The sequence below is a fragment of the Mesoplodon mirus genome (assembly GCF_964341445.2).
Source record: "Mesoplodon mirus genome assembly, chromosome: 5".
Lineage (NCBI taxonomy): Eukaryota > Metazoa > Chordata > Mammalia > Artiodactyla > Ziphiidae > Mesoplodon > Mesoplodon mirus.
In genome coordinates, this window is record NC_138980.1 from 52,290,374 (window position 1) to 52,317,624 (window position 27,251).

The 27,251-nt window shown below is 45.0% G+C and overlaps 1 protein-coding gene across 4 annotated transcripts in view; it reads right to left on the minus strand.

Moving 5' to 3' along the window:
* The window catches only part of GRIA1 (glutamate ionotropic receptor AMPA type subunit 1), a gene marked incomplete at its 5' end in the record, with an annotated part of 316,249 nt that overhangs the window by 90,436 nt on the left and 198,562 nt on the right, over positions 1 to 27,251 (minus strand). For all 4 annotated transcript variants that reach the window (XM_082622054.1, XM_082622053.1, XM_082622051.1 and 1 more), the window contains 4 exons: positions 5,729 to 6,099; positions 12,230 to 12,436; positions 13,122 to 13,232; positions 23,156 to 23,260. In XM_082622054.1, coding sequence (XP_082478180.1) covers positions 5,729 to 6,099; positions 12,230 to 12,436; positions 13,122 to 13,232; positions 23,156 to 23,260 — 794 coding nt within the window. The remainder of the gene's footprint in view (positions 1 to 5,728; positions 6,100 to 12,229; positions 12,437 to 13,121; positions 13,233 to 23,155; positions 23,261 to 27,251) is intronic.

Genomic DNA, 27,251 nt, shown 5'->3' on the forward strand with positions numbered 1-27,251 from the left:
GTTCACTTGCAGGCAGTGGAGCCTGGGATGAGACTGCAGGGTAGGCAGCACTGGACTGGGCGGCAACAGGCCAGGGGCATTGCCTTGGTGACCTTAGAGAAAATCCCTTTCCCCTTTGGAGCCTCAGTTTCCTCATCTGTAACGGGATGGATGAACTAGATCATTCTCACGATCGGAGCCAGACCTAAAGGTCTCTGAAATGGTGGTGCCATGTTTTCCAAATGCTCCCTACCTCTTGGAGACACCATTGACTTTTCCCTCGCCTCCCCTTCAAATATCTAGTCTATCAGCAAGGGCTGTCAATTCTAGTTTCAGAGTAGACCACTAATCCATCTCCATGCCCATCATAATTTCCATCACTATAATTGCCCCTAGACAGACGTGAGAACCTATTGCTTGGTCCCTCTGTTTCCACTCTTGACTATTCTCTGCTTTAATTCATTTTCCTCATAGCTCCCCGGAGTAGTATTACAGCATGTAAATCAATCCTTCCCTCGCTTCAAACTCTCCAGTGCCTTCCCATTGCATTTAGAGTAAAACTTTAAATCTATGCTATGGCCACGGTGCGCAATCTGGCCTCTGCCTACTTCTCTAATAATACAGCTCTGTGTAAGCTTAGCTCCTTCTTACCCATCTGCTCCTTGGAGGAGCGTTCTTAGAACACCCTAAGTCAGTCCCCTTTAATTCCACTTCCTTTATTATCTAGTGCTACGGCAGATTCATTTTATTCACAGTGCATCACAATTTATACATTCACAATTGTTTATGTAATGTCTGTCTTATCCCACTGTACTCGCCATCACCTTGAAGGAAAAACTCCCGCCCCCCCACCCCATGCTCCATCATCAGTATATCTTCACATCCTCGGCACCCAGCACTCTGTGCTGCACTTCACGGGCAATTAGTAATATCTGTTGAATAAATGAATGACATTGGCCACAAATAGGGTCAAAAGCTACAGAAAGGAAAGTTGGGGGAACTAAAGATAACTTTTGCCTGGGATGATTTTTGCCCTTCCTTTAATATATCCCTTCTCAAAATGTTCCTGTCCCTGAAAAAAGAATCTAAAGTATCTATTAAAAATAGGTCTTTGGGCACAAGACACAGGCCTGCAAAGGCAACTCATGGATGGCATTCTTAATATCTTACCATCAACCTAATGAAAAAAGTTGTAATTTGTGATCATAGCTCAATTGAATTTTAACTTTGAATGTTAAAATAGGCTACACGAAAACAGTTTCTCATAGAAACATTTTAAAGGGAGGACAGAAGAATCTTGAAAGCAAATCAGTAGCATTTACTGGCATATATCACTGAAGGTGCTATTTACATATTATTTTATCTATTCATGGTGCTGGTGAACAAAACGTGGACCTGGGCGCTGTGGCCAGTGCTGCTGGTTGACTCACCAACATCCATTCCAACCCCTTCCATTTTAGAGGCTAAAAAACCTAATTTTTGCCATTTCCACCTTCCTTGTCACTAGAAGTGATTGTGGACCACTGTTCTGACTAATGAGATAGACAGAAGGAGATGTCCGCTTGGGGTGGGGAGTATATTGTTAAGCTTTTGGTTTCCTGATCCAAAGAGATGGAACTGGCTGCAGTACTTTTTCCCCCTCTTGCTGCTTGAACATGGACATGACATCTGGGAGCCGGCATTTTGGGCACATGAGAAAAGGCTGGGGCAACCATAGCACAGCAGACCCCGATTTCACTGAACCATGAGCCACCATCTGCCTCCACTCTCCTTATAAGAAAGATAACTCTCTAACTGTTCATGTTACTCTGGTCAGATTATTGCGTTACTTGCAGACAACCACATCTGGCCACATTTCGTTGGTTTTTGGTTAATAGACATTAATATAAATATTGACGAGATTAAGAAAAGGTAAAACTTCTTGTGTATGCATGCAGATACATGCAATTTAGGTGGAACTTAATCCCCCAAGTTCTAAATTTGTGAGGATTTATGTTATATTCTGTTAGTAAATAGCAAGAACAATTAATTGAAGCTTATTTGAGAAGATGTTTGAGTATAAAAAGCCCTTAAAAATACCTCTTACTGTAGCCCCAGGGTGTCTAGTGCTATGCATATCAGAGGCTCATGAAACTTCGTTGACTTCATCAGGAAATATGTAAACAACAACAACAAAAGCTTCCACTGGTGTTTGCACTTGTCTGCTTGGCTCCGGTTCTCATCACTGTCTTAGCATCCTTGTGTTTTTGTCTGGCCCTAGTGAGGTGAAGTATGTACCTTTTCTCTTTAGTATATATTCCCAAAAAATGTTGTGATGCATATTCTGACTCTTAGGGGGGTTTATGCAGGTCCCTGAGTGCTGGAATTGGCTGAGCTAGGCCTGGTAAGCAAGAGTCCATCTCAAGTGGATAAAACTCCTTTTTCTGGCAGGTAGACTCTTCCCTCTGCCTGTCAGACCCCGAAATCCAAAATCCTTCCTCCCAGTCCCTCTGAGGGGGAGCCTCAGAAATACAGGTATTGCTGGTCTCAGGGCTGCACCACCGTTCTGCTTTGTCCGTGGACTTCCCCAGAAGAGAGAGGTCCAGTGGCTTTTCAATCAGTGTGAGCAGTGGCACCCTTTCTTCTAGTGAAGTTTAGCAGAAGTCCAATATAGAAAATCGATAAAAGAATTGAAAATAGCTTCTCTTTTGTTGTGCTTCCTGTGTGCTGGCTGGATACTGTGTTAGGGGTTCTATATGTATCAATCTCTTTTAAACCGCACGACAATACTAGGGTTGTTTCCCATTTTACTGGTGAAAATACAGAAGCATAGAGTGGAGTTGTTTTATTAAAAATGGGAAGGAAGGCGGCTGGGTTTCCTGTTTGGTCTCATCTTCACCTCAAGGTCAGTTCCTAAGATAGCCTCGTGGAACCCTCAGGAGTCCTGGAAACACAGTTTGAAAATCCTCTTCTAGCCAGAAGTCACAAACGCACATACCCTTTCAGGGGCAGCTGAGTCACACAGGAATGAAGCTGATCACCTGGGGGCTGTGGTCAAGTGGGGAATACACGCATCAGCTCAAGAGGGCAGCTGCCACTCAGTTTTGGACCGTCATTGCCAAACTGTGCAGGTTACACAGAAACACGCCTGGTAGAGGATGCAGTTTGTGGGTCACTAACTTGAGACTTCAGGAGGAATGGTGAGGAGTGTGAAAACACAGCCTGAGGTCAGTCCACAAGGGTGCCATTAGCGGGTAAGATGCCCAGCCATGAAGGAAATAAAGGAGAAGAAACAAGCCCAGGGGTCTTTTCATCCAAACATGCATGTTTGGATGGCCCATTATACTGACTAGTGAAGAATCATTTCTTTCCACTGTTTACCTACTGGCCTGAGTTATTTTTAAGCAAGCCCTTCCCCTTCTTGGTTCTCTCTGCTCTTTACCGTGTGTTTGCCAGTACTGGCCAGGCATCCAGTCTCACACCTCTTCTCCCACGCAACCCCCCTGACTGTCTTCTTATTTAAAGAAAAACAAGAGTATAATGGTGAACGATGAGACAATCTCAAATTATACAGCAGGCAAAATGAGTCCTGAGGGAAGCTCCTTAGGAAGATTTTTTTCCATTGCCACTTAGGAATATTGGTCCTCGCTGACACCCAAATGCGAACCAGACAGGTGGTAAAGATGCCTCCAGGGGCTTCCCTGGTGGCGCAGTGGTTGAGAGTCCGCCTGCCGATGCAGGGGACACGGGTTCGTGCCCCGATCCCGGAAGATCCCGCATGCCGCGGAGCGGCTGGGCCCGCGAGCCATGGCCGCGGAGCCTGTGTGTCCGGAGCCTGTGCTCCGCAACGGGAGAGGCCACAGCAGTGAGAGGCCCGCGTACAGCAAAAAAAAAAAAAAAAAAAAAAAAAATAAGATGCCTCCAGCACGTGTCTATGAGGCCTTGGTATTTATGCAGTTATGCCCCCAGAAAGTGAGAGTGTGTGCAAATCTATTCATGCAGCCAGGTTCTAAGCCATGCCTCCCTGCTTGCTTTAGAAGCTTGGTATCTGTAAGGGACTGCCTACTGATTAAAGAGCTCATAGACATGAAGCAACTGTAAAAGGAAATACAGTCAGCACTTATTCATTTGTGACATGAACTTTCCAGAATATAGTTGAAAGAACGTTACACACAAAGACAGAAAAGGGGTCAGTAAATTTGGGAATTGGTGTAGATTGGTAGTTTTCAGATTTCTTGTTTCCCCTCTCCATTCCACTTTGCCTTCTTCCTCCCTCCCAGCCTCCTTCTTTCTCCTTCCCTGCCCTGCCCTGCCCTGCCCTGCCCTCCCCTCCCTTCTCCTTTCCTTTCCGTTCTGTTTTTCAAAAGAAATTGTATTCACAAGTCCAATATGTAAAACAGACAAAAATAGGGCTACTCATGTCTCCTGTGGGGGCTGAAACCTCACGGATTTGGTCACCCCAGTACTCTCAGTATGATGTCTGAGGCATTTCTTTTTTTTAAATTTTTTTTAAATTTTTTTTATTAGTTTCTGCTTTATAACAAAGTGAATCAGTCATACATATACATCTGTTCCCACATCCCTTCCCTCTTGCGTCTCTCTCTCCCTCCCACCCTCCCTATCCCACCCCTCCAGGCGGTCACAAAGCACCGAGCTGATCTCCCTGTGCTATGCGGCTGCTTCCCACTATCTATCTACCTTACGTTTGGTAGTGTATATATGTCCATGCCTCTCTTTCGCTTTGTCACAGCTTACCCTTCCCCCTCCCCATATCCTCAAGTCCATTCTCAAGTAGGTCTGTGTCTTTATTCCTGTTTTACCCCTAGGTTCTTCATGACATTTTTTTTCTTTAATTCCATATATATATATATGTGTGTTAGCATACGGTATTTGTCTTTCTTTTTCTGACTTCACTCTGTATGACAGACTCTAGGTCTATCCACCTCATTACAAATAGCTCAGTTTCGTTTCTTTTTATGGCTGAGTAATATTCCATTGTATATATATACAATGGAATATTACTCAGCTATGAGGCATTTCTAAGAAACTTCATTTTCCAACTGTAAGAAACAAATTTACATCACCATTGGAACTAGATTATTTCCAAGATCTTTCTCAGAACCAAGAAAAGAAGAACGATTTTGTCTTAAAGATGAAGAAACCAAGGTCTCCAAGGGCCAGGTGACTTGTCCAGAGACACACAGAAAGTGCTAGAACCAGAGTGAGAACCCGCTCATAATGCAGTGCTCCTTCTACCCCTCGGAAATAAGTTCAGGATGGGGGTTGAATCTTGACTCACCTAGCTATTAGCTGTGTAACCTTGGAAAGATATTCAACATTTCTGTGGTCCCTCATTTGTAAAAGGAGATAGAAGGAGAATCCTACCTAACGCTTCTGCAAAGATTCAATGAAATAACGCATGTAGAGGACTCAAAACCTTGCTTAGTAGATGTGGTAGGTTCTCAACAAACGTTAGTCGTACCCTCCTGTCCCCCATCCTTTCTCTGTACCTTTTGGCTACAGAACATCAGAGTTACGATTATCCCTGTTAATCTTGACAGAGCACATCACCCAGACAGCAGATAGAACTGTTCAAGGCACAGGATGTGTCCATATAATCCACAGCATGCAATGGACAGTTGACAGTAAAGCATAGTTGAAAAACCGAATACTATAAAGTCTGGAAAAAATTCCCACCCTTAATTTCCCAGTATTTGTTTTTTCCTATATATATGGCATTGAGCAAAGGGGTTGAGAAGAGCTGACTCACCTTGGAGAAATGTCACATCCTTGCTGCATGAAGGCTCCCAAGGAGAACCACAAGCTGTTGAATATCCCAAACTCATTGGACTGGTCGCTGGTTGTCTGGTCCCGCCCTTCCTCAAAGTCTTCACTGTGCCATTCGTAGGGGCTGAAGCGGCTGACCAGGAAAAGGACAACACTCACTCCAATGTAGGCGAAAACAATACACATCCAAATCTCATAAGCCAAAGGATCCAGGAAGGAGAAGACCCCTGGCTTGGACTTCTGTGGCTTTTTTATCATGATGGAGATCCCCAAACTCATAAATGGTTTGGAGAAATCTATCACCTCTTCTCGGACCAAGGTGATAGTTAAAGGGGCCACGGCCACATCTGCTCTCTGCAAAAACAAACAAACAAACAAACAAAAGAAACACCCTTGAGTTCAGCAGCTCTCTGTTCTCTTATTTTTCTCTTCACTGTGAATATTCTTTTGTAATCTTAAACGATGTGAGAGTTGGAAAGAACCTTAGAAGTCCAAACCCTCCTACTCTCTATAAAATATTTATGGTAAATGGATGATTGGCTCAATATCTCACAGGAGAGATTATCCCATTCTTTGACAGTTCTAATTGTTAGGGGAGTCTTCCTCACCTTATGGAAGGGGGCTGTCATAATATCTGTTAGTTTTTGCCTGCCCAGCAGCCATGCCTTCTTCCTCTGGAAGAAGAACTACTCCTGCCCCACTCTGAGTCCTCCTGGTTCAAATGGGACTGATCACCCTGGATATGAGGTGAAGCATATCACCCAGGTCTGGCCATCGGTGTACACTACTCCCCTGGCCAGAATGGTTCATTCAAGGATGGCACGGGACCCAAGTCTCTTTAATGAGCATGAGCCCTGAAAGTCAGAGTGAGAGATGATCCATGATGAAATAATTTGAGTCACCCTTAATTCAGGGCTTACCCTGGACTCCCTAGGATCGTATGTCAATATACTCTTTTGTTTGTCCTCAGGAACATGATCCAATCAGTCTGTTTGCTTAAGCCAGTTTGAGTTGGGCTTCTTTTACCTGCAACCAAGACAGCCCTGGCTAACAAGGTAGTGAAGGCAAATTTAACTCAGTAAACATTTACTGGGCGCTTATTATGCATAAGCCCTAGGCTGGAAGGGAAACTGTCGTCTCTACACTCAGGGAATTACAAACTAGTAGGCGAGATTGGTACACACACACACAAAATTTTCCAGTCTATAGACTGGAGACATGCTGTCTAAGAGATACAAAATGCTACAGGAGGTCAGGAAGGAATTAATTCTGGCTGGGGAGATCAGGGACTGCTCCATCAGAGAGGTGTCATATAAATTGGCACTGAAGTGAGAGTAGGATTTCAACAGGTTGCTCGGGTACGGAATACATTCCCAGAGAAGGGAATCACGTGAGGAAAGTAGTTTCTCTCTGGCAGAGAGAAAGTAAAGTAGTATCACAATTTTTTTTTTTTTTGCGAGGAGACTGCTAAGAAGTGCACAAATAACTCAGTTTTAAAAATTCATGTAGATAAACATAAAATGGTTGCAAGAAATGTTCATCTTTGTGCATCCAGCATGTGGAATCACCAGCCTTGCTCTTCTGTCTTTCCTACCTCTGCCTAATGGCAGAAGCACTGGCATCTCTGCTATAAAATCTACTGCTCTCTTGGCCTGAGATCAAGAGATCCTGGAAACCTAACACGGTTCCATGGACAGATGCCCTGACATTCATTTTTTTTTTTTTTTTTTTTTTTGTGGTACGCAGGCCTCTCACTGTTGTGGCCTCTCCCATTGTGGAGCACAGGCTCCGGATGCGCAGACTCAGCGGCCATGGCCCACAGGCCCAGCTGCTCTGTGGCACGTGGGATCCTCCCGGACTGGGGCACGAACCCGTGTCCCCTGCATTGGCAGGTGGACTCTCTACCACTGCGCCACCAGGGAAGCCCCTGACATTCATTTTTGAAATGAGAGGCATGTCTGTGCAAGTCTGTTGGAGGTGGATGGCTTTCTCTTATGATGCTGCATAACAGTCCAGATGTGAGGCTGGGGACAGATGCTGTGCAGACTCCGGCCCCGCCCAGCTGCCGGCTGGTGTTGCTTAGGAAAGATTTCCTCTGGTTACTCTCACTGGTTGAGATTTTTGAGAAGGCATTTTACATGGAATAAAAAGCCTGGCTTTAGAATGACTTAAGTTTCTCACTTATAGAAAGAAACTTTCTGTAAAGCAATGTGGGATTGAATCTGTATTTCATAGTAATTCTTTTTTTTTCCCTAACACCCATTGCATAAATCTTGATACTTTTTACAAACACTTACAAGCCATTGCCAGGAAGAAGATATCTCTTCTTTCCTCTGTAACCTAACATAGGTAGAAAAGTAATGGGGGAGAAAAGGCATGGAAATGACTTAGAGGGAATGACCACAAGTTACCCAAAAGGGAGGTGGATGTCGAGCTTCTAAAGTGGTAAAGGGAATTGAATGGATTTGTCTGATGCCTCTGGATGTGAGTTAATAAAAGGGACTGTGAACTGGAAAAAAAGTCACAAAACCACATGATCTCATTGCTTAGTTCATTTAGCAGTTCCAAGATTTATTCCACGGAACATTATTTTTAGAAGGATGTTAATAAGTATAACATGAAAATAAACACGAATATAAACAGACTACTTTGAGGCAGGACTTCTCAGAACCTTTAAAAGGCCACTGTGCACTTAGAATTTCCAAGAGGGGTAAGTAGATATAGTGTTTCCAAAATTCTTTGGCCATGGACCCCTGAGGGTCTTCAGAAGGCACCCATATGCATAGGAGACACACACAGTTGGAGATGCTTAAGTTCAGTGACCTCATTTTGCAGATAGGAAACCCAGGTCCAGAGAGGAAAGGTGGTTTGTGCAAAGCAGCAGTGTTTTCAGCTTGTTTGATGTTGACTGAGAGGTCTCAGGAGTTGATTTCCCGCACCTGAGGAAGTTGCTGGACCTCTGCAGGATCAGTCAAGGGCAATGCTCATCTGGGAAAGTAGACCTGGCCGCTTTGCTTTGTGACTCACTGACCACGTGCCGTCGAGTGAGATGTCCTTTTGGATGTCAATTTCCTCTTTAGAAAAAGAGGCATAATAATTTTTGCTTTATCTGTTGGAGAGCAGTGTTTTGTGAGAGTCAAAAGAATTCAAATACGTGAGAGTACTGTGACCTGTGGGCATTTCACAGGTGCTCAAAATTATTTTCTTAAACAGATGTCTTGTGACAGTGATTCTCAAACTTGAGCATGCAGCACATCCAAAGCACCTTGGGGTTTTTTTTTTTAAACCACAGATGGCAGAATTTCTAGATCACTGGGTCTGGAGAGACCTGAGAATTTGCATTTCTAACAAGTTCCCAGGTGATGCTGCTGCTCCAGACTTTGAGAACTACTGACCCAGGAGATCCCCAAACAAAATATATCTGGAAAAAATCTTGGGTAAACAGTAAACTGCGTTGATGCAGTAGGTAAAAGCAAAAATTGAAGAAAATTATCAGGGATGGAGATTCACTGTGAGCCAGGCACTGTTTAGGGGAATACTCCCCACCCCAGCCCTGGGGTAAAGGATTCAGGGGTAACCCTTGGAGGAGGTCAGTGGCTCGCAGGAGTCATGTAGCCAGTAAGCTGGCAGAGTCAGAATTCAAATCCAGGTGTCTGTCTCCCAAGTTCACTCTCTTTCTGCTTCATTAAGACAAAGAACAGGCAAGAAAGTCACTGAGAATCAGGCACAAAGCCATACCCATTCAAGAAGCAGGAATTTCATTTGCACCCTGTGGCATCTGAGAATGCAGACACTATTGCTATTCTCATCACTAATTAATAGTGGCCTTAGACTCCAGTGCTCAGATGGTGTGATTTCTACAGAGGCGGTATGTCCCAGCATGCAGTATAAGAGCCAGGGCTGCATGTCCCGACTCTGCTCTGTGTCCTTTGCCAAACTGCTTAATCTCCCTGGGTCTCAGTGTCCTCATCTATAAAATGTGGTAAATAATCATATCTACCTTCTGGGGTTGTTATGAGGAGTAAGTGAAATAATATGGGTATTTAGCATAGTGCCTGCCATATACTACGTGCTGAAATGCTACTATTATAATTGTTGATAAGAGCAAAAGGTAGCAAAAGGAAGGTGAGAGACACCCTGATTGACTTAGCCTATTTAACAGGCACAGAAGGAAGAGATTTGGAGGCCTCCGAATGAATTTTTCGGATCTTGCTGGTCATTTGTGGCTGAGAGATGCTTTCCCCAAACCCCTCTATTCTTCCTCGGTTGGAGGGGGGTGGTGCAGAAAAAGAAAGCCAGACAGAAAATCAAGAGAGGGCATCCATTTGGGCCCATCGTGGAGTTTTCAGAATACAGTATTTTGTTTGTTTGTTTTTGTTTTTTGCGGTACGCAGGCCTCTCACCGCTGTGGCCTCTCCCGTTGCAGAGCACAGGCTCCGGACGCGCAGGCTCAGTGGCCATGGCTCACGGGCCCAGCCGCTCCACGGCATGTGGTATCTTCCCGGACCGGGGCACGAACCTGTGTCCCCTGCATCGGCAGGCGGACTCTCAACCACTGCGCCACCAGGGAAGCCCCAGAATACAGTTTTTACTGGGCTGAGGGACAGGCCTTGTGGAGGTGAGGGGAAAGGGGAGGGCTGGCAGCCGAGGCATCCAGAGGCAATTTTGGTTTGTCACTGATGAGCCAGTGACCCATGACTAATGGCTGGCTACTTGGGGGCTTGCCCTTAGGATAATCATATCATTGTTCTGCTCAGATCATAGGCCTTTTCTAAGGGAACATGGGGTTAAGGTAAAGACGAATGTCGGTGGAGGTGAAAAGTTCACAGTAGTTGCCATGGGGATGACCTTAAGAGCCTGGTGGAGGTTCCCATGGAAACCAACCTCAAGATGCAACATTAATCACCCAGATCTCTATCTTTCACCTGTGAAGCTTCCCGAAGGTGAGAGGCAATAGAGGAGGAGAGAGGGTAGAAGCACGTCCCCCTTCTCAGCTCATTAACCGTCTTCCCAGGTTATCTCAAAAGCCACCTTCCTAGAAAGGATCTTCTTTGTTCCATTTCTTCCTTCTTTGAATTCCCTTTGTATGGCTCTCATGGCCATCATGACTCCTATTGCCTTGATCTGAGACAATGAGATTTAAAAACCTCCTAAATGGTTGCTTCATCCTGACCAGAACTCAACACCGGCTTGGGGCTCGGCATATGCTTCTGTTCAGAAACCCAGCCTGGAGTCTTTGATTTCTATGAGTGAAGCTGTGGTGGTCTCCTTCCTGCATGTGGTGGCAGGATTCTTCTTCCATTGCCTTTTGTTGTTCCTCTACTCAAGTACCTTCATGATCTTCCAGTGCCCACTGAATCAATCCACGCTCTTTCCCTTGTCCTTTCTTACTCAGACTTATCCCTGACTACTTATCCCAAGCCCTCTACAAAAACCATCAGTGTTTTCTCATTCTCCTTTCACATATTACTTATTTCCATCACCATTCCATAGTTTATACTTTAGAAATTCTTGGGCTGCCTTTCTCTCTATTTGAATATGGCCGTGTTAAAGTTCTACATCTTTCTAGAGGGCTAGACACACTCATATTAGCCTTTGCCTGAACCTTGATTCTCTGCTGTCTTACCATTCTCTCATTGTCTTTTCTACCCCATAAAATGTTAAGATCCTTGGGGACAGGGATCAGATCTTTTACTTCTCAGTGATTGCTTAAACACTTAAAACAATTCAGGGCATTCAGTGGCTTCTCCAAAATGCTTCAGTTTATTGAAGATTTTATAGCAATTGTGTGTGGTCTTATTTCAAGTGTGGTGAATGGAGTAGACCAATCCCTATTCACAGATAATTGTTATATAAGGCAGGGTAGGCCATAAAAGAAGCAGAAGCTAAATTCTACAAGGAAGGCAACAACTGTTAAAAAGGGTTCTCCCCATACCTGTTACGGGGAGAACGAAATGACATCTTGGAAAAAGTAGTATCTGATACAGGTTTGGGGGGAAGGGTAAGATTTTTAGAGGTGCAGAATGGAAGGGGACTAGAGAACAGAGTGACTCAGGGTGGTTTGGCTGAAATGGAAGGTGCTAGAAAGGGCAAGGAACTAGAACGTTTGGTTGTATCCAGGCTACCCCCAACACCAGGGAAGAAATTCATATTGAGGGAGACATAAGTGACTGAGCAGGGAAGTAACAACTCAGCGGTCTGCCTTGAGAAAACTGATCTTGAAGCTAAACTGTCACCTGTATCGGATGATGATCAACTGAAGTCACAAGACTGAGCTGAGTTTGGCTGAAGGAGCTGGGACCAGGAACCTGAACAAAAAACGTCTTAAGATATGGGATTTTTGGACTCCTGATCTTTTCGGCATCAGTAATACTAAATTATGGGGTCTAATAGGCATCTATGGGCAGGGCCAGCCAACCACCAAATGATTTCCTGTAAACCTCTCTTTCTCCGCTTCCAGTTGCCCACCCTGTAGGGAACTTACTCCATAGACCAGCTCTCCCACCATGCCATTCCAAGCCTTTGTGTCAGGGTCGCGGGCTCCATATTTCCCATCACTGACGATCTCAAGACGGTAGGAGTAGCCCACATGCTTGGCAATCTCTGCTGCCAGCTCTACACAGTAGCCCTCGTAGCGGTCATTGCCTTCAAACTGGTTGGCATTCTTCTTGAGCATCACATAAGGATCTTCCTGGTGGAGAAATGGGAGACAGAGAATGTGGGTTTTGGGTTCACTCTTGCGGAGGGAGGCCTTTGGCGTGGCGGAGGAGGATGGTCTCCAACATTGCTAAACTTTGGGGAAGTCTCTCTGGCCCCTAAATCCACTTCCTGCATTTCTGCTCCCCCCATTACAAAATTTCTTGGGTTAAGGAAGCAAACTATTAAAATAGAATGTTTCACTGAGACGCCATGCCTAGCTTTTCAAGTTGTTCCAGGAGCTCTTGTATTTTTTGGAGGTGTTGGGGGAATAACCCTTAAATAGGCTCCAACTGTCTCATCACTGAAAATCATAGCAGCTTTACTTATACTCACTTTAGGTGCTGGACTTTAGGGAACTTGCTTTGAAAATGGCTTCTACTAAGGAAGGGTGGAATCAGAACCACTACAATTTAGTCTCACCCTTATGTTTTATATACATTGGAAACTATGGCTCAACGGAGGGTAAGTGACTTACTTATCCAAGAGCACAAAGTGAAATCATGGCAGAGCCAGAGAGCAAAAGTCCCTCTGACTTTCAGGATATTCCTTTTTTACTTCCTCTTTCTACTGACCACACAGTTTTGGCAAGAAGAATGACCAGCTTTCACTCCTGGGAAAACCTTTGTGCTGGTCTATCTCACATCCCAGGTAGCCTCCGTGAAGGACTGAGTACTCACTAGGATTGTAGTGACGATGTACGTTCTATTCTGGACACTTGAGTTATCCCCCCCGGCTTGAGCATCCGTGGCTGCAGGGACAAACTTATCATCTTCATTCCAGTAACCAATCTGTTAAAGAGAGGAAGGTGGTGACATAAGGTGATCCAGGCTCCTCAGGAATGGCCCACTCTGGGTCCCCTAGTCAACACCAGACAGGAAATTAAGGAGCTGAGCATCACACCAGCAATCCTGGACACACCAGGCTCTGAAGTATTGGTAGATATAAACAACAAGAGACAAGATGCTCTCTAGGTCCTCCCATCCCCACCCCATGAAAATCCTCATCATGATGGGTAAGCCTGAAAATTTGCCTCTTAAGGGGCGAGGGTTTAACTGTTGATGCAGCTAAACTGTTATGTACAATGCAAGTCAGGGCCATAGAGATTTAATTCCCTGCAGTTGTTCACAAGGCCAAACCCTCCTTCTCCCATGCCTAGTAACCCTTCTCTTCCTGAGCTCATTCTGAAGTGTAGTTGGAATCATATGATTTAAACCTTACATTCTTGTTTTCTTTTTAGGTTAACTGTATTTTTCCATCTGGATTTAACTTTCTAGGTGATGGTTATTTTATCCTTTATTTATTTATTTCTCTTATTTCCAATTTTTGACCTATCATGACACTGAGAATATAGTTGTGCCTGCAAACACTGATTGACAACATTATTTTTTTTAAAAAATTAGTTATTTATACTGACTCATTTTCCAAGGTCTTTTAGCAAATACTTATTGGATCCCTGTTGTGTGTAAGACTCTGAGCTAAAACATTGGTGGTATTGTGGCAGGGTTGAGAAAGATACAAAGAAGTCTCGGAGATAGTCCTTGCTCTGAGGATCCCTCCAGTCTATTTGGGAAGACAAGACACACATGTGCACGTGGCCCCAGAAGTGACAAGTGAGTGGCTCAGGTAGCTTGAGCCTATGGAGTTTGGAGAAGCAGAAGCCAGGTATGGAACCTATGCTGGGAAAAAGGCAGCAGGAGGAGGTGAGGCTTAAGTCACGAGGGATGGAAAGGTTGAGCCCAAACCCGTCAGGTTGGAGAGAAGATAAGCCAAGATGGGAAGGCGGGAATCTGCCCAGATACGTAAGTTCAGTGGGTCCTGAGTGGAGGATAGGGTTAGTCCAAGAGGGCAGTGGGTGCTTGGGTCTAGGTAGCAGAGGGATTGGAAGGCTGGGCTAAGTGGTGTAGACTTTATTCTGAAGGCAACAGGGAGTCATGGAAGGTTTGGGAAGAGCAGAATGGCATGGCTAATACACACACACTCCACACACACCCCTATGTCTATCTATCTTTTATTTTATTTTTTGGCTGTGTTGGGTCTTTGTTGCTGCGCACGGGCTTTCTCTAGTTGTGGTGCATGGGCTTATTGCGGTGGCTTCTCTTGTTGGGGAGCACGGACTCTAGATGCGCTGGTTTCAGTAGTTGTGGCTCGCGGGCTCTAGAGCACGAGCTCAGTAGCTGTGGCTCACAGGCTTAGTTGCTCCACAGCATGTGGGATCTTCCCAGACCAGGGATCAAACCCATGTCCCCTGCATTGGCAGGTGGATTCTTAACCACTGTGCCACCAGGGAAGTCCCTGTTTTTATACATCTTTAGACCATTGTGTTTTGTTTTGTGGTCATTCCGCTGGCTTTAGTTGTAAAGGGCACATGTGCAGGGGGAGGAGCAGGTCTCTAAGTCAGCCCAGCTTCACAAAATCGAAGGCACGTGCCAATGGTCCACTCAGATGTCACCTTCACCTTGATGTCTTTCCCAGTCCCCTCAGTTACAAAGAAACAACTCTCCCTGCCATTTCACTGCCGTTAACAACAATAGTAATAATTGCCAACATTGATCATGTTCTTGCTCTGTCAGAGGCTGTGTTTGATAGTTTTTGTGCCAGTTCATCTGGCTTAGAAGAGTTTGTTAACTTGCAAGGTGATGGTGGTGATGCAGCTGAGAAGTGGCTGAGCTCAGCCTGGAATGGTGGTCCTCTGTCTCCAGGGGCAGCTTTTCATCATGATGCTGTTCTTTCTGAGAGGGGACTTAGCCCTGGGCTGTGAATCATATTAGCTGACAGTTATTGAGTGCTTATTGTGTTTTAGGCACTCTTCTAAGTGTTTTTTGTTTTTTTGTTTTTTTGTTTTTTTGCGGTATGTGGGCCTCTCATTGTTGTGGCCTCTCCCGTTGCGAAGCACAGGCTCCGGATGCGCAGGCTCAGCGGCCATGGCTCACGGGCCCAGCCGCTCCGCGGCATGTGGGATCTTCCCAGACCGGGGCACGAACCCGTGTCCCCTGCATCGGCAGGCGGACGCTCAACCACTGCACCACCAGGGAAGCCCTTCTAAGTGTTTTTTATGTTTTAACTTCTCTCATCCACACAAAAACCTATGAGGTGGGTAATCAATTATCACTCCTATTTTAAATGTGAAGAAACTGAGATGTAGGGGAAGTGGAGTAACTTTCCCAAGGCCGCAGGAGAGTCATGGAGCCAGGATCGGAGCCGGGCAGGCTGATTGCAGGGCCGTGTCCTTCTGTGTTCCACTAGGCTGCCAGCTGGCCCTGAGCGCCTCATGTTGGTTCCCATTGGCCTCATGGTCTAGCTGTTGGCATGTCTGTCCCCATCTCTCCACGATGCTGTGGGCTTCTCAGGGACAAAGCTAGAGGTCTACTTGTTCTAGGACCCCTTTCTTAGGGCCACAGATTGTACCACAGAGAAGCAGCTTAGGAAAGGTTTGTTGAGAGAATGAATGCATCCAGCATGGACACAGTGAATCCTGTTCATGCTGAGACAGTTCAGAGGCCTGAAGGGGGTCAGGGGGAGCTGTCTTTCAGGACACTGGGTCAAGATTTGCCCTCATGCCGGCATGGGTACCATGTTGCCTGTGTGGGGCACTTTCAGTCAGCCTGGAAGGGGACATGTCTCTCTAATGACACAAGAACCAGAAACTTAGATTTCCAGAATATCAGAGCCAAAAGAGGCCTGAAGAATCATTTCCTCCAACCTCTTCCTTTTTTACAGAGAGGGAAACAAGTTCAGAGACTAGGGGACTTGCTCAAAACCAGAATGTAGTCCTGCCTCCCCCATTTTGCTAGGCCAGTGTTCCATGGGACCCTAGGGCATCTGTAAAGGCCCTTCCCCACTTTCATGGGAGGTGAAGGGTCAGAGAAGAGGGGGAAAGCCCTGGGTTCCTCACCCTTGCTTCAATAGTCAGTTCTGCTTTTAATCTATTTCACGCTTTGAGATTCCCCTTAAGAGTTCATTTTTACAAGGAGCCCATTCGTTGAAAAATAACTATTTAAAACCATGATTGTAGCATATCGTGGGGCGAGTTTACAAAAAGAATTTCCAAACTACTTTCCTAACACTTAATTGTGTTTTGCTCCTCCCCTATGCAAATAGCACAGAGAGGCTCGGGATTATTTTCTCTGTTTTATAGAAAAGAAAACTGAGGCTTGGGGAGATCAGATGATCTAACTTACATAGATTAAATAGCAGATTAGTGGCAGGGCATAGGAGCCAGGTCATGGACTTCAAAGGTGCTTATTGAATATAATCAGTGCACACTTGGGAGACGATCACGCAAATGTAATTGCCAGTTTCTTTCCCCCTGTAGTTGATGCTATGGTGTTTTCATGCCCTTCTCTTTCCCTTCCTCCTCCTTTTTCTTCCTTCCCTCCCTTCTTTCCTTTCTTCCTTCTCCCTCTACAGGATTAGTCACAGGTTTAGTTGTTCTTAGTTGTTCAAACTCAACAACCATCAGCCTTGAGGAAGTTGCCTTCTTTGACATGCAGCCAAGTTCTCTAAAATCTATTGTGTTTCCATAGGTAGTTATTTTTAAAAGTGATGGCTTGATGGTCCAGAGATTGGTCTCTGGCATCAGACAGACCTGTTTCAAAAGGTAGACTTTTCTTATTAGTAACTGTATGACCTTGGGCCAGTTATTTGACCTCAGTGGGCCTCAGTCCCTGCTCTGTAGAATGGATACAACAAGAGTACCTGTCTCGCAGGGCTGCTGTGGGAACCAAATGCATTCATGCATGGACAACGGTACGCACAGTGCGTGGTTCATATTAAGTTGCCAGTAAACTAAAAAATGATATCCAGTAGGGTATTGCCTGATTGAAGGCTAACAGGCTTCTATACTGTAGTACATTTCAGTTTCACTTTGCTATTGAACATTGCCAATCTCCAAAAGAAGTATATATTATGGAGTATTTCTCAAACTCATTCGACAGCATAACCCTCTTTACATGTAGAATGTCCTAGGATAAATGGTGCAAAACCCACAAAGCACGGCTCTAAAATATCAAGTTATTTGATCAAAGAGGGGAAAAAAAGCACGATAAATCTGTACAGACCAGATTTATGTGGTTTAGAAAGAGATTTTAATTTTTAGAATAGGGATCCTTCAGAGCTAGTATTATATCACTAATGTTAAATTGGTATCTATAAAAATTATTGTCTAGCTTGGCTTATATCAAAAGCTAGAGGAACAGTTAAATGTTGTAAACAAGCTTATTTTATTCCTAACCCTTTTGTAGGGAAATAAAAACTATTGCCAGTCAGAAGAGCAGGGTGATGCCAAAACCCAGCTTGCCCCTCATGTAAGCTAGCAGGCTGAGAAATCTCGTTCCACATTTTGATGAAAAGAAAGCTGGCAAAGATTTTTGAAGGGACATTGCACTTCAGAGATGAGAGCAAATTTCCCTTTCTTAGAGAAATGGGCTGGATTATTATACAGCCCTTTGATTCTCTACTGAGGATATGTAGGAACTTTGATTCTATCTCAAAGTAAATCAGAGCTAGTAGTTTGGTAAAAATTGGGGCCCACCGTTCAGGAGAGGATTTAAACAATTCTGACAGTGAGAGGTCTTCTCTTGGGGCCAGTTATAATGTTTGATCTCCTGTTTTCCATCTACCTCTAAAGATTTTTTGAATATAGGAAATGAGTCTAGATGATAGATTAGATTTTTTTAAGTAAGTGAAGTCTAAAAAGGAGATGATCATTGAACAGTACATTCAATTGATTTACCTTGCATAGTCATCAAATCAAATTTACACATTTTTAGCTCTAAGCTTCCTGTGAAGACACAGCCCCTGACCTCCAAAAATGAGATCGATTATAATAAATTTTTAAAAAGGAAGATGTCTCGGGGCTTCCCTGGTGGCGCAGTGGTTGAGAATCCGCCTGCCGATGCAGGGGACATGGGTTCGTGCCCCGGTCTGGGAAGATCCCACATGCTGCGGAGCAGCTGCGCCCGTGAGCCATGGCTGCTGAGCCTGTGCGTCCGGAGCCTGTGCTCCACAACGGGAGAGGCCACAACAGTGAGGGACCCGTGTACCGCAAAAAAAAAAGGAAGATGTCTCTTGTGGCAAAGACAACCTGATGACCCCCAAGGATTCTTGTTCGCCTTCCATAGCATACAGGTATGGTGGGAAGTAGCTACCTGGACAGCAGTTGCATTTCCTAGCCTTCCATATGTCTAGGTGGGCCACGTGATTTGGTTGGCCAGTGGAATGCAGCAGAAGTGATGCACATCTCTCCTAGCCTGACTCCTCCAAATCTCCAGCACAGTTTGTAATATCTTTCTCCCTCACCTGTTAGCTGGCTGTTGATAGCCAGGAAGACCCAAACAGACAGTGGAGCCTCCATAAGCCTGAGTCTTAATCAGAGCCCCCAGCCTGCATACTGGTCACTGGGTGAACAAGAATGTGAACTTTGTTGCATTAAACAGCTGAGATTTTAGAGTTTATCTGTTACTGCGCCTAGGGTTATCTTAACTAACACACTTAAAGAATTTGAACTTCGTAAGTTTATGTGTTAACTTTATCTGAGTTCTGCTTGAGGTGTTTTTAAATTAAATTTGCCAGCAATTTTTTTTTCTTACTTGCTGGCAGATCTATGGAAATATGGGCCAGAGTAGATTGCTCCCTGTTTGCCCAGCAACATTCAATACACTACCCACTCATTTAATGAACAACCACTTATTTGCATGTGCTTACTATGCGTCAATATATTATAAGCACTGAGGTTACAGTAAATAGCAGAACCATGTCCCTGTGTTAAGAGAGCTGACATTTTAGGGGCAAGGAGGTGAAGAAGAGGGGAAGAAAGACAATATATATCCAGACCAGGGGTCATCAAACTTTAAAGAGCCAGCCTGCAAATATTTTAGGCTTTGCAGGTCATACAATCTCTGTAGCAACTACTCATCTCTGCTGTCATAGTGCGGACGCAGCTATAGACGATACCTAAACAAATGAGTTTGGCTGTATTCCAAAAAAACCACAAAACTCTATTTATGGACCCTGAAATTGTAATCTCATATAATTTTCACATATCATGAAGTAGTCATCTTTTGATTTATTTCAAAATGTAAAAATCATTAGCTCATGGGCTGTACACAAACAGGCATTTGGCTGAATTTGGCCTGCAGGCTGAAGTTTACCAACCTCAGCAGAGATCAGTAAACCAACAAGAATATGTCAGAAGGGGTAAGCACTGTGAAACATTGGGACAATGGGATTGTGCTGGGTGGATGGGGGTCACTTTAGATAGCTTGGTCAGGGATGGCCTCTCCAAAGTGACTTTGCTTGGGCCAGACTTGAGTGACAAGGAGAGACATTGCATATGAAACTACAGTGATTGAGAATGTCGGGTAAAGGAACAGAAAGATGCTATAGGGTAGCTGTGGAGTTATGAGCCAGAGAAGAAGGAGAAAGGGCTGATGTCAGAGGGATGCAGCGTCTGGGGTTCTGAAGGTCAAGACAAGAAGTTATATTTTACCTGCAGTAGGAAGCCAGTCAAAAGCTTTAGGCAGAGAAGCAATATAGCCTGATGTATATTTGAAAATTATCATCCTGGCTCTTGTGTTGGGAAAATGGCCTTCTAGAGGGGCAAGAGCATGACCAGCAGGACTAGTGACTGGTAAGGAGGCTCCTGAGTGAGTCAGGCAGGTGTGGAAGGTGGCTTGGGCTCTGGGGTCAGCAGTGGAAATGGAGAGAAGTGGTTGGACTGAAGCTCTGTCTTAGAGCTACACCAGGTCTCAGTATGTCCAAAGTTGGGTGGCAAGGATTTAAAGAAAAAACTTCCAAAGGACATCTGGACTGGAGAGCTGTGCATTGACGTCAGTAGGACTTTGTGCCACTTTCTTCCCTGCCCAGTCTTTCCTTTCCAGTTATACTTGGGTCAGAACTGGGGATGACAAACTTGGGGCATGGCGGGGGGATACATATCAAGCTGAAATGAGACTTGGCCATTTGAAGTCCAAAATTAGCTACAGGACCAGTAGTGATGGGCAGAGATGGTTAAATCAACAATGATGGTCCCTTCATGAAAGACCTTCGAGAATTTTCCTACACTTCTCTCTTGGCTGCCAGTTACCAGAATTTGTGATCTTACTTGAATTTGACAAGGTATTTTATTTGGATAGAGGTCCCTAAATCAGCACCCAATGGTGAAATGGAGTCTCTGAATGGGATTTCCCGAGGATTTAGCTTTAGTGGAGCCAGTGCCCATTCTGGCATTCGAAGATCCTAAGCATTTGATGGATGTATGTGTAGAGCACACACATTTCAGTAGGATGTCAAAATGGACCCAGATAACTAGAGGGTGTGTTGGCAGATCGGTGGCCAGGATATGTGCCTAAAGATCAGGAGAGAGCCCTCAAGAACCCCGGTCAAGCAGCAGTAGCCCCTCTATTACCTACATCAGGTAAGGCCAGGCACTGCTCACTGAAACCAGCACAACGAGGTCACCGTGAATCTGAGAAATTACTTTGTTAGGAGGCTGACTGAGTAAAAGGCCTGAAGCCACAGATGTGGAGGAATTGATTGTCCTCAAGTCAGATTCCCTGTAAACAAAGGATGCTTAAGCCCACCTTCTAGGAAAGGATTTAGTCATTGGAAAGTAAGTTGAAAAACAGCCCCAGGATCTGAAAAAGCACACGATTTGCTTGTGGATTTTAAGGTTACTCTGTAATTTCTATTTGCTGATTTATCCATTCCATGGGCTTGCACAGCCTGACTCACTCACAATCAAGGCTGACGTAAAAATCTCTGTGGCCTAAAGAAGGCAGTTGAAACAAACAAACAAAACATGGGCTGAATGTCCACTCCACGCCAGGGGCTGCTTTTGGGGATCCCTTGATTCAGGCGAGTGGGTAGCGGACATTGTTCCACTCAGTGCTGATGGCAACCCTGTGAGGTAAAGGGCATTATTCCCCATTTGGAGATGATGTAACTGAGGTCCAAGGAGCCTAAGTTGTTCAAAGTCACATGCCTAGTAAAGAGTAAGGCAGAGACTTAATTAGGGTCGTGTCTATCTCCAAAGCCTGAGCTTATAACCATTCTGCCAGTGTATCTCACCAAACCACCCAGAGCATCGTGGACCTCCACAGGTTGGGAATAGAAAGCATGAGCAGAGCTGTTCTGTAGAACTTGCTGGGATGATAGAAATGATCTCTTGAATACATCTCTGCTGTCTAGTATGGCAGCCACTAGCCACCTATGGCTACTGAGCACTTGACATGTGGCTAGTGCAACTGAGGGACTTCTAAATTGTAATTATTTAGAATTAAAGTTAAATGGCCATCCATGGCTAGTGGCAACTGTATTTGACAGCACAGGCATAGAGAGCATCAAGTTTGAGAGATGAAGACCCAGTCTTCAATGTGCCAGGCACAGCCCTCAGAACTTCTGCACCTGTTAGATCATTTAATCCTCTCAGTGAGCCTATGAGATTGGCATTGTTATGGTGACCCCCACTTAAGGCACAAAGAACCTGATTTATTTGTCCAGAATCACAGGCTGGTAAGTGGTGATGCCAGGATTGAGTCCCAGGATTCCAGAGCTAATACTCTGATCCATGACACCCTACTAGCTTTATACCATGTGTGCAATGCCTCTTACCCATTACGCTGTGCCACCCCCAAGGAACTAGGAATGCGATGAAGGCCATGACAGTAAAATAGAGGCTGCCATGAGGCATAACAAGGGAGCCTAGGGAAGGCTTCCCTGAGGAGTAACATTTTCTCTGAGTGTTGAAGGCTGAGGAGGAATTGGCCAGGCAAAAGAAGGGGATGGGGTAGGGGGAGTCCTAGGCAGAGGGAACACGTTTGAAGGCTGGGAGGTGAGAAAGAACATAGTGTATTCCTGGAAGTGAAAGTTGATCAGAATGACTGGAGTGGAAGGAGGAAGGAAGTGAGTGTCAAGGGTCAAGGTTGGAGAAATTGGCAGAGACCAGAGCACACAGAGTGTGGTAGAATTCTGAATATTTTCTCCAAGGATTTGAATGTTGTTCCAAAATGTTTAATATGCGTACATATTATACATTACATACATATACACAAACTAAATTTCACTTATACTTCTATGTGGAAAGTAGAGGGGATACGACCAAGTGTGGGTCAGGAGAAGATGGTTCACTTCCTCAGTAAATCATCATTCTCAAGTTCTTACTTTGGAATCCTATAGGAGCAGCAGGGGCATTTTATACACATCTATTACTTTATATTTTCACAGTGATTTCCCATCCCTTGGATCTTCACAAGCACCCCAAGACAAAGCTAGAGATTTTTTTTTTTTTTTGCGGTACGCGGGCCTCTCACTGTTGTGGCCTCTCCCCTTGCGGAGCACAGGCTCCGGACTTGCAGGCTTAGCGGCCACGGCTCACGGGCCCTGCCGCTCCGCGGCATGTGGGATCTTCCCGGACCAGAGCACGAACCCGTGTCCCCTGCATCAGCAGGTGGACTCTCAACCGCTGCGCCACCAGGGAAGCCCGCTAGAGATTTTTTTTTTGATCTCCATTTAATCTCCTCGATTCTCAGAGGAAGGAACTGACTTGCCCAAAGTCCCAGCTGGTTAGTGGCAGAGCTGAGGCTAGAATCCTCATTGACTGCATCTCTTCTAAGAGATCCAGTCCAGGAAAGTGGGCTTCCAAGGCCCTCAGCTCTGGCCTGAGCCTCTGCTCAGACCTCTCCTCCCTGAGGAACTGAAGCAAAGGGACCTTTACCTTTCGGATGCCGTCGTGCTTCATTTCGATCACATGGAGGGTGTAGTTGGTCCGGCGTCCTTTCTCATTAAATTGCACATTTCCTGTCAAGCCTTCAAACCGCACCTGGAAAAGAAAGCCAGGTGGTGACCAGTGAACCCTGAAGTTGTGCTTCATGTTTGTTCATCGGTTTGCTTTTTCTGCTGAAGTGAAAGTCCAGAACCTGAGGAAGTTACATGGGATGAGGTCTTGGAGTAGCATCAATACTAAACACCTCTCTACTCCTTTGCCTGTAGCAGTCATCACTGTTAGAGTACGGTTCTCTTGCCTACTAAACTGAAATTTATCTTGAAAACGTTTTCACCCATTGCTTTAGGCAAACAGTAACAATGGATCAAAGTAGATCCTAATAGGAAATCTCTGTGCCATCCTCAGTCAAACATCCCCATCAGGACTACCACTGTGAGAAAGACCACTCCTCAGGTGCACACCTTCAGATGTAGAAACTGAAGGAGACCTGCAAAGGAAGAGACTGGTGTGCCATCCCTGGTGAGTCAGGAGAAGACCCAGGACCAGGAGCTGGCCTTGTGATGCCTTGGGCTATGCCTCAACATGGCTTCTTAGTTCCTTTGTGAGTCCAGGGAGTACAATACTTGGGAGCCTAAAGACCTAGAATTGGGAGACCTGGATTTTACCCCAACTTTCCTTTGAACAGCCAAGTGGCTTTGGGCAATTAGTCTCTCTAAGTCTCAAACTTCCTGCCCCATCTACGTTAAATGACACAGCAAATGCGAAAGTGCTGTGCAAACTTTAAAGCACCTGAGGAGATTCTTTATAAGACCAGAGCCTTTCAACAGGTCTTAGCTGGTGGAATCAAGATGCGTATTGGAAGCCCCCAAATATGCTGCATGGGACTCCTCCACAAACGAGACAGATTAAACTTCCATGGCTTCCTATCTCCAAGTTCACTTTAAAGGCCAAGTAGTCAACGTGGGGGATCCAAGGCCTTTGGAACCAAGCCTGCTGCTCTGGAGGTGACCAATAAAATTTATCTACCCTCAAACTGGGGATGAGTCTAGCTGTGTATCATCAGCTTGAGTATAAGAAATCACATTCTCCAGTGATGATCCACCATGTGTCCTCAGATCAGTCTGGCCTAAGGCCAGTGAGATGAGCCTGTACCTGTAACCAATATGAACCCGGCCCTTTAACCCAGCATTATTTATTTCCCCCTTCTTCAGATAGCTTAAAAGGAAGCCTCACAGGGTGTTACCATTTTCTGACAGTGAATGACCAGTCCCTCTGCCTTTAGAAGGTATAAGATTAGCTGGGGTGTGTGTGTATTTGAGATGCGGGGGTGGGAGGGAGAAAGAGAGAAAGAAGGAAAGAAAGGAAGGAAGGAAAGAAGGAAGGAAGGAAGAAAGGAGGAAGGAAAGAAAGAAAGAAAAGTATGTGTGTGTGTATATGTCTCCTCTCAGGCTGACCCTCCCATCACCTCCTGGTTTGAAGTCTCAGTGGGGAGGTTACAACAGGCCCACAGCACTGAACAAATTATATAACAAGCTCTTCACTCTCTGAGATGAAATCTGGAGAAATTCTTGCTCTGGAAAAGTCTAGGCTGGTTTTGCTTTTCAAAGAGGAAGCAAAGTACCAATCCTGCTACAAAGAATAAGAAGAGAGCAATTCCAATCCATCAGAAGCTTCAGCTTTTTGCCTTGGTCGTCTCTTGCCCATCTTTAGCTTCCTATTCATTGCTGTGTACCAACTTACATGACTCATTTGGAAAAACAGACTGGGATAGATGTGCAGATGGTTTGCAGAAACAGAAAGAAGTGTCATTAATGATTCAAATGGGCATCTATTTTTGGTGCTGGTATCAAGTGTCTTACTAATTATCATTATGTCATATTCATATAGCAAATTGCATAATGTCTCTATGACTCAGTTTCCTCATTTGGTTCATGAGACCCATTAGGTTTAATTATGTCTTAAGGTTGGTTTACAGATTAAGTGAGATATTTTTTGATCAATGCTTGCCCCATGGTGAGTATTCAACAAAGGCCAGCTATTATTTTTATTATTACTAATTGTTTTATTAATACTGCCACCATTTTACAAGTTTTATGAAGCATTTTCACACGTATTACTTCATCTCCATTCATAGCAACCCCCTGATATAGGTCAGTTAGAGAGAGATTAGGATCTTCACTTTCATGAGAGGAACCTAAACTCTGGAAGGTAAAGTGATTTACTCAAGACTTAGGACTTACAAGTGTCCAAGGCAGGCCTGAAATCCAGAGCTTCTGACATATTCTGGTTGCTTCACTTAATATACCAAGTGGCCTCTCAAACAGAGGACAGTGCTACTGTCCTAGGCTCTGAGGGGTGACACAGAGATGTATAGAGCATGTGTTCTCCAGGCCTACTACGGCTATCCTCTATTCCAGTTGGGCCTTCCCCAGGCTGCACTCTGTTAATTCCTAACTATGTGGCCATGTACAAGTCACTGTGCCTATCTGTTGTTGGCTTCCTCCTCAAAGAACTGAAGTGCTTAGCATATTTGCCTGGCACATAAATGTTCAATGAATAGTGTCTGTTGTCTAAGTGATGGTGATGATGTTGAAGATAATGATTATTGCTACTACTGCGCTGTGTACAGTGGGTAAGCAGTATGGCAAAGAAGAAGATTTAACATGGAAGCCTTGGGTCTGATAAGCTGTCGTCTCACAGCAGGGGATTCTTTTAGCAGAAACGAGGGTCTTTTCACTGTCATTTTTACATGCCTTTCTCAGTTTCCAAAAAAATCAGCAGCAGCAAAGTTTTGTGACCCGAGGGCCCCTTGTGTTGCCACAATGTTTTCACAAGATGCTGCTTATTTGATGTTCCCAGAAACTCAGTGAGTAGCAAAAGCAGAGGTTATTTTGCTGATGTTATAGATAGGATTACTGAGACTCAGAGCTACGGCACTTGGGTTCAGGATTCACAGTACATCAGGAGAGGCCTGGAGCAGCTGAAGGCTCTGACCGTCTAGTTGGAGAAGCCAAGACTTACACACCCTGAGATAAAGTGGGAAAGAAGATGTCCCAGAATTACCGTTCCATGATGGCAGAGCAAGGAGAGGTCAAGAGAATGGATTAGCCCCAAACCATTTATGAGGATGGTCTGGACTCATAGTCAGAGGAATAAGCTTCTCAGAAATATATGCTATGGGCACACCTGGAAACTGCCATCCTATCCATCGGGACTGAGCCTCTGAGCCCTCATTCCCCACTCCTACCCACTACCCCCATGCTGGGGTGACAGGGATCAGACTGAGGGAAACCTGGAGTTTCCCCTTAGTTCCTGCCTCCTGGACCTCCCATCACTGTCCGGGCACCTGCTGACTCCCCGCTGTGAAAGATGGAGAATTAACCTTGGATTTCCTGTAAATGGTATTGGGTGCCAACTCAGAGTCTGCCACCCATGAGATGCTGAAGCATAAATTTTCTTTCCTGCTTGGTGTCCGCTGATTGCTGGTTAGTGTTTCTACTACTTGAGCCATCAACCCTGATGACTCCTCCACCCCCATCCCTAGGGGGGGCAGTGGAGATGCTCTGGGCCCGAGGCTTCTACAGCCTTTTTGTGGCTGCCGTGAGGTGGATCTGTTCTCTTGGCCTCTCCTTCTGAATGCTCACTAGGTGTGGGAAGTCACAGCCTGCGGGCTAGATCCCAGTAGACCACATTGTGGTTATACTAGCCAAGTTAAGTCTCAGGACCCCTCTGAGCTTCCACTTGCCCACCTGAACAATGGGAAGAATAATCCTGCTCTATCTCATGCAGTTGCCCTGAGGTTCAAAGAAGCTGATATATTATCCCTTTTTAAAAAAAAATATTTTTGAGCCTTGTGACAAGCCAGTGAGGGAGGCAGTGCTAAGAGGATTATGTCCATTTAAGAGATGAGGAAATTAATGCCAGAAAAGTGGAGCAGTTAATCCAGGATCCCCCAGATAGTGCTTGGTGGAGTCATGGGGTGAACCCAGCTCTTCTCTTCCTACATGCTAACAGCCAAGCACGATGCCCACAAGTCCTCACTTGTACCCTCACTCTAGCCTTCTGCTGGGTATCATTTACATCCTCA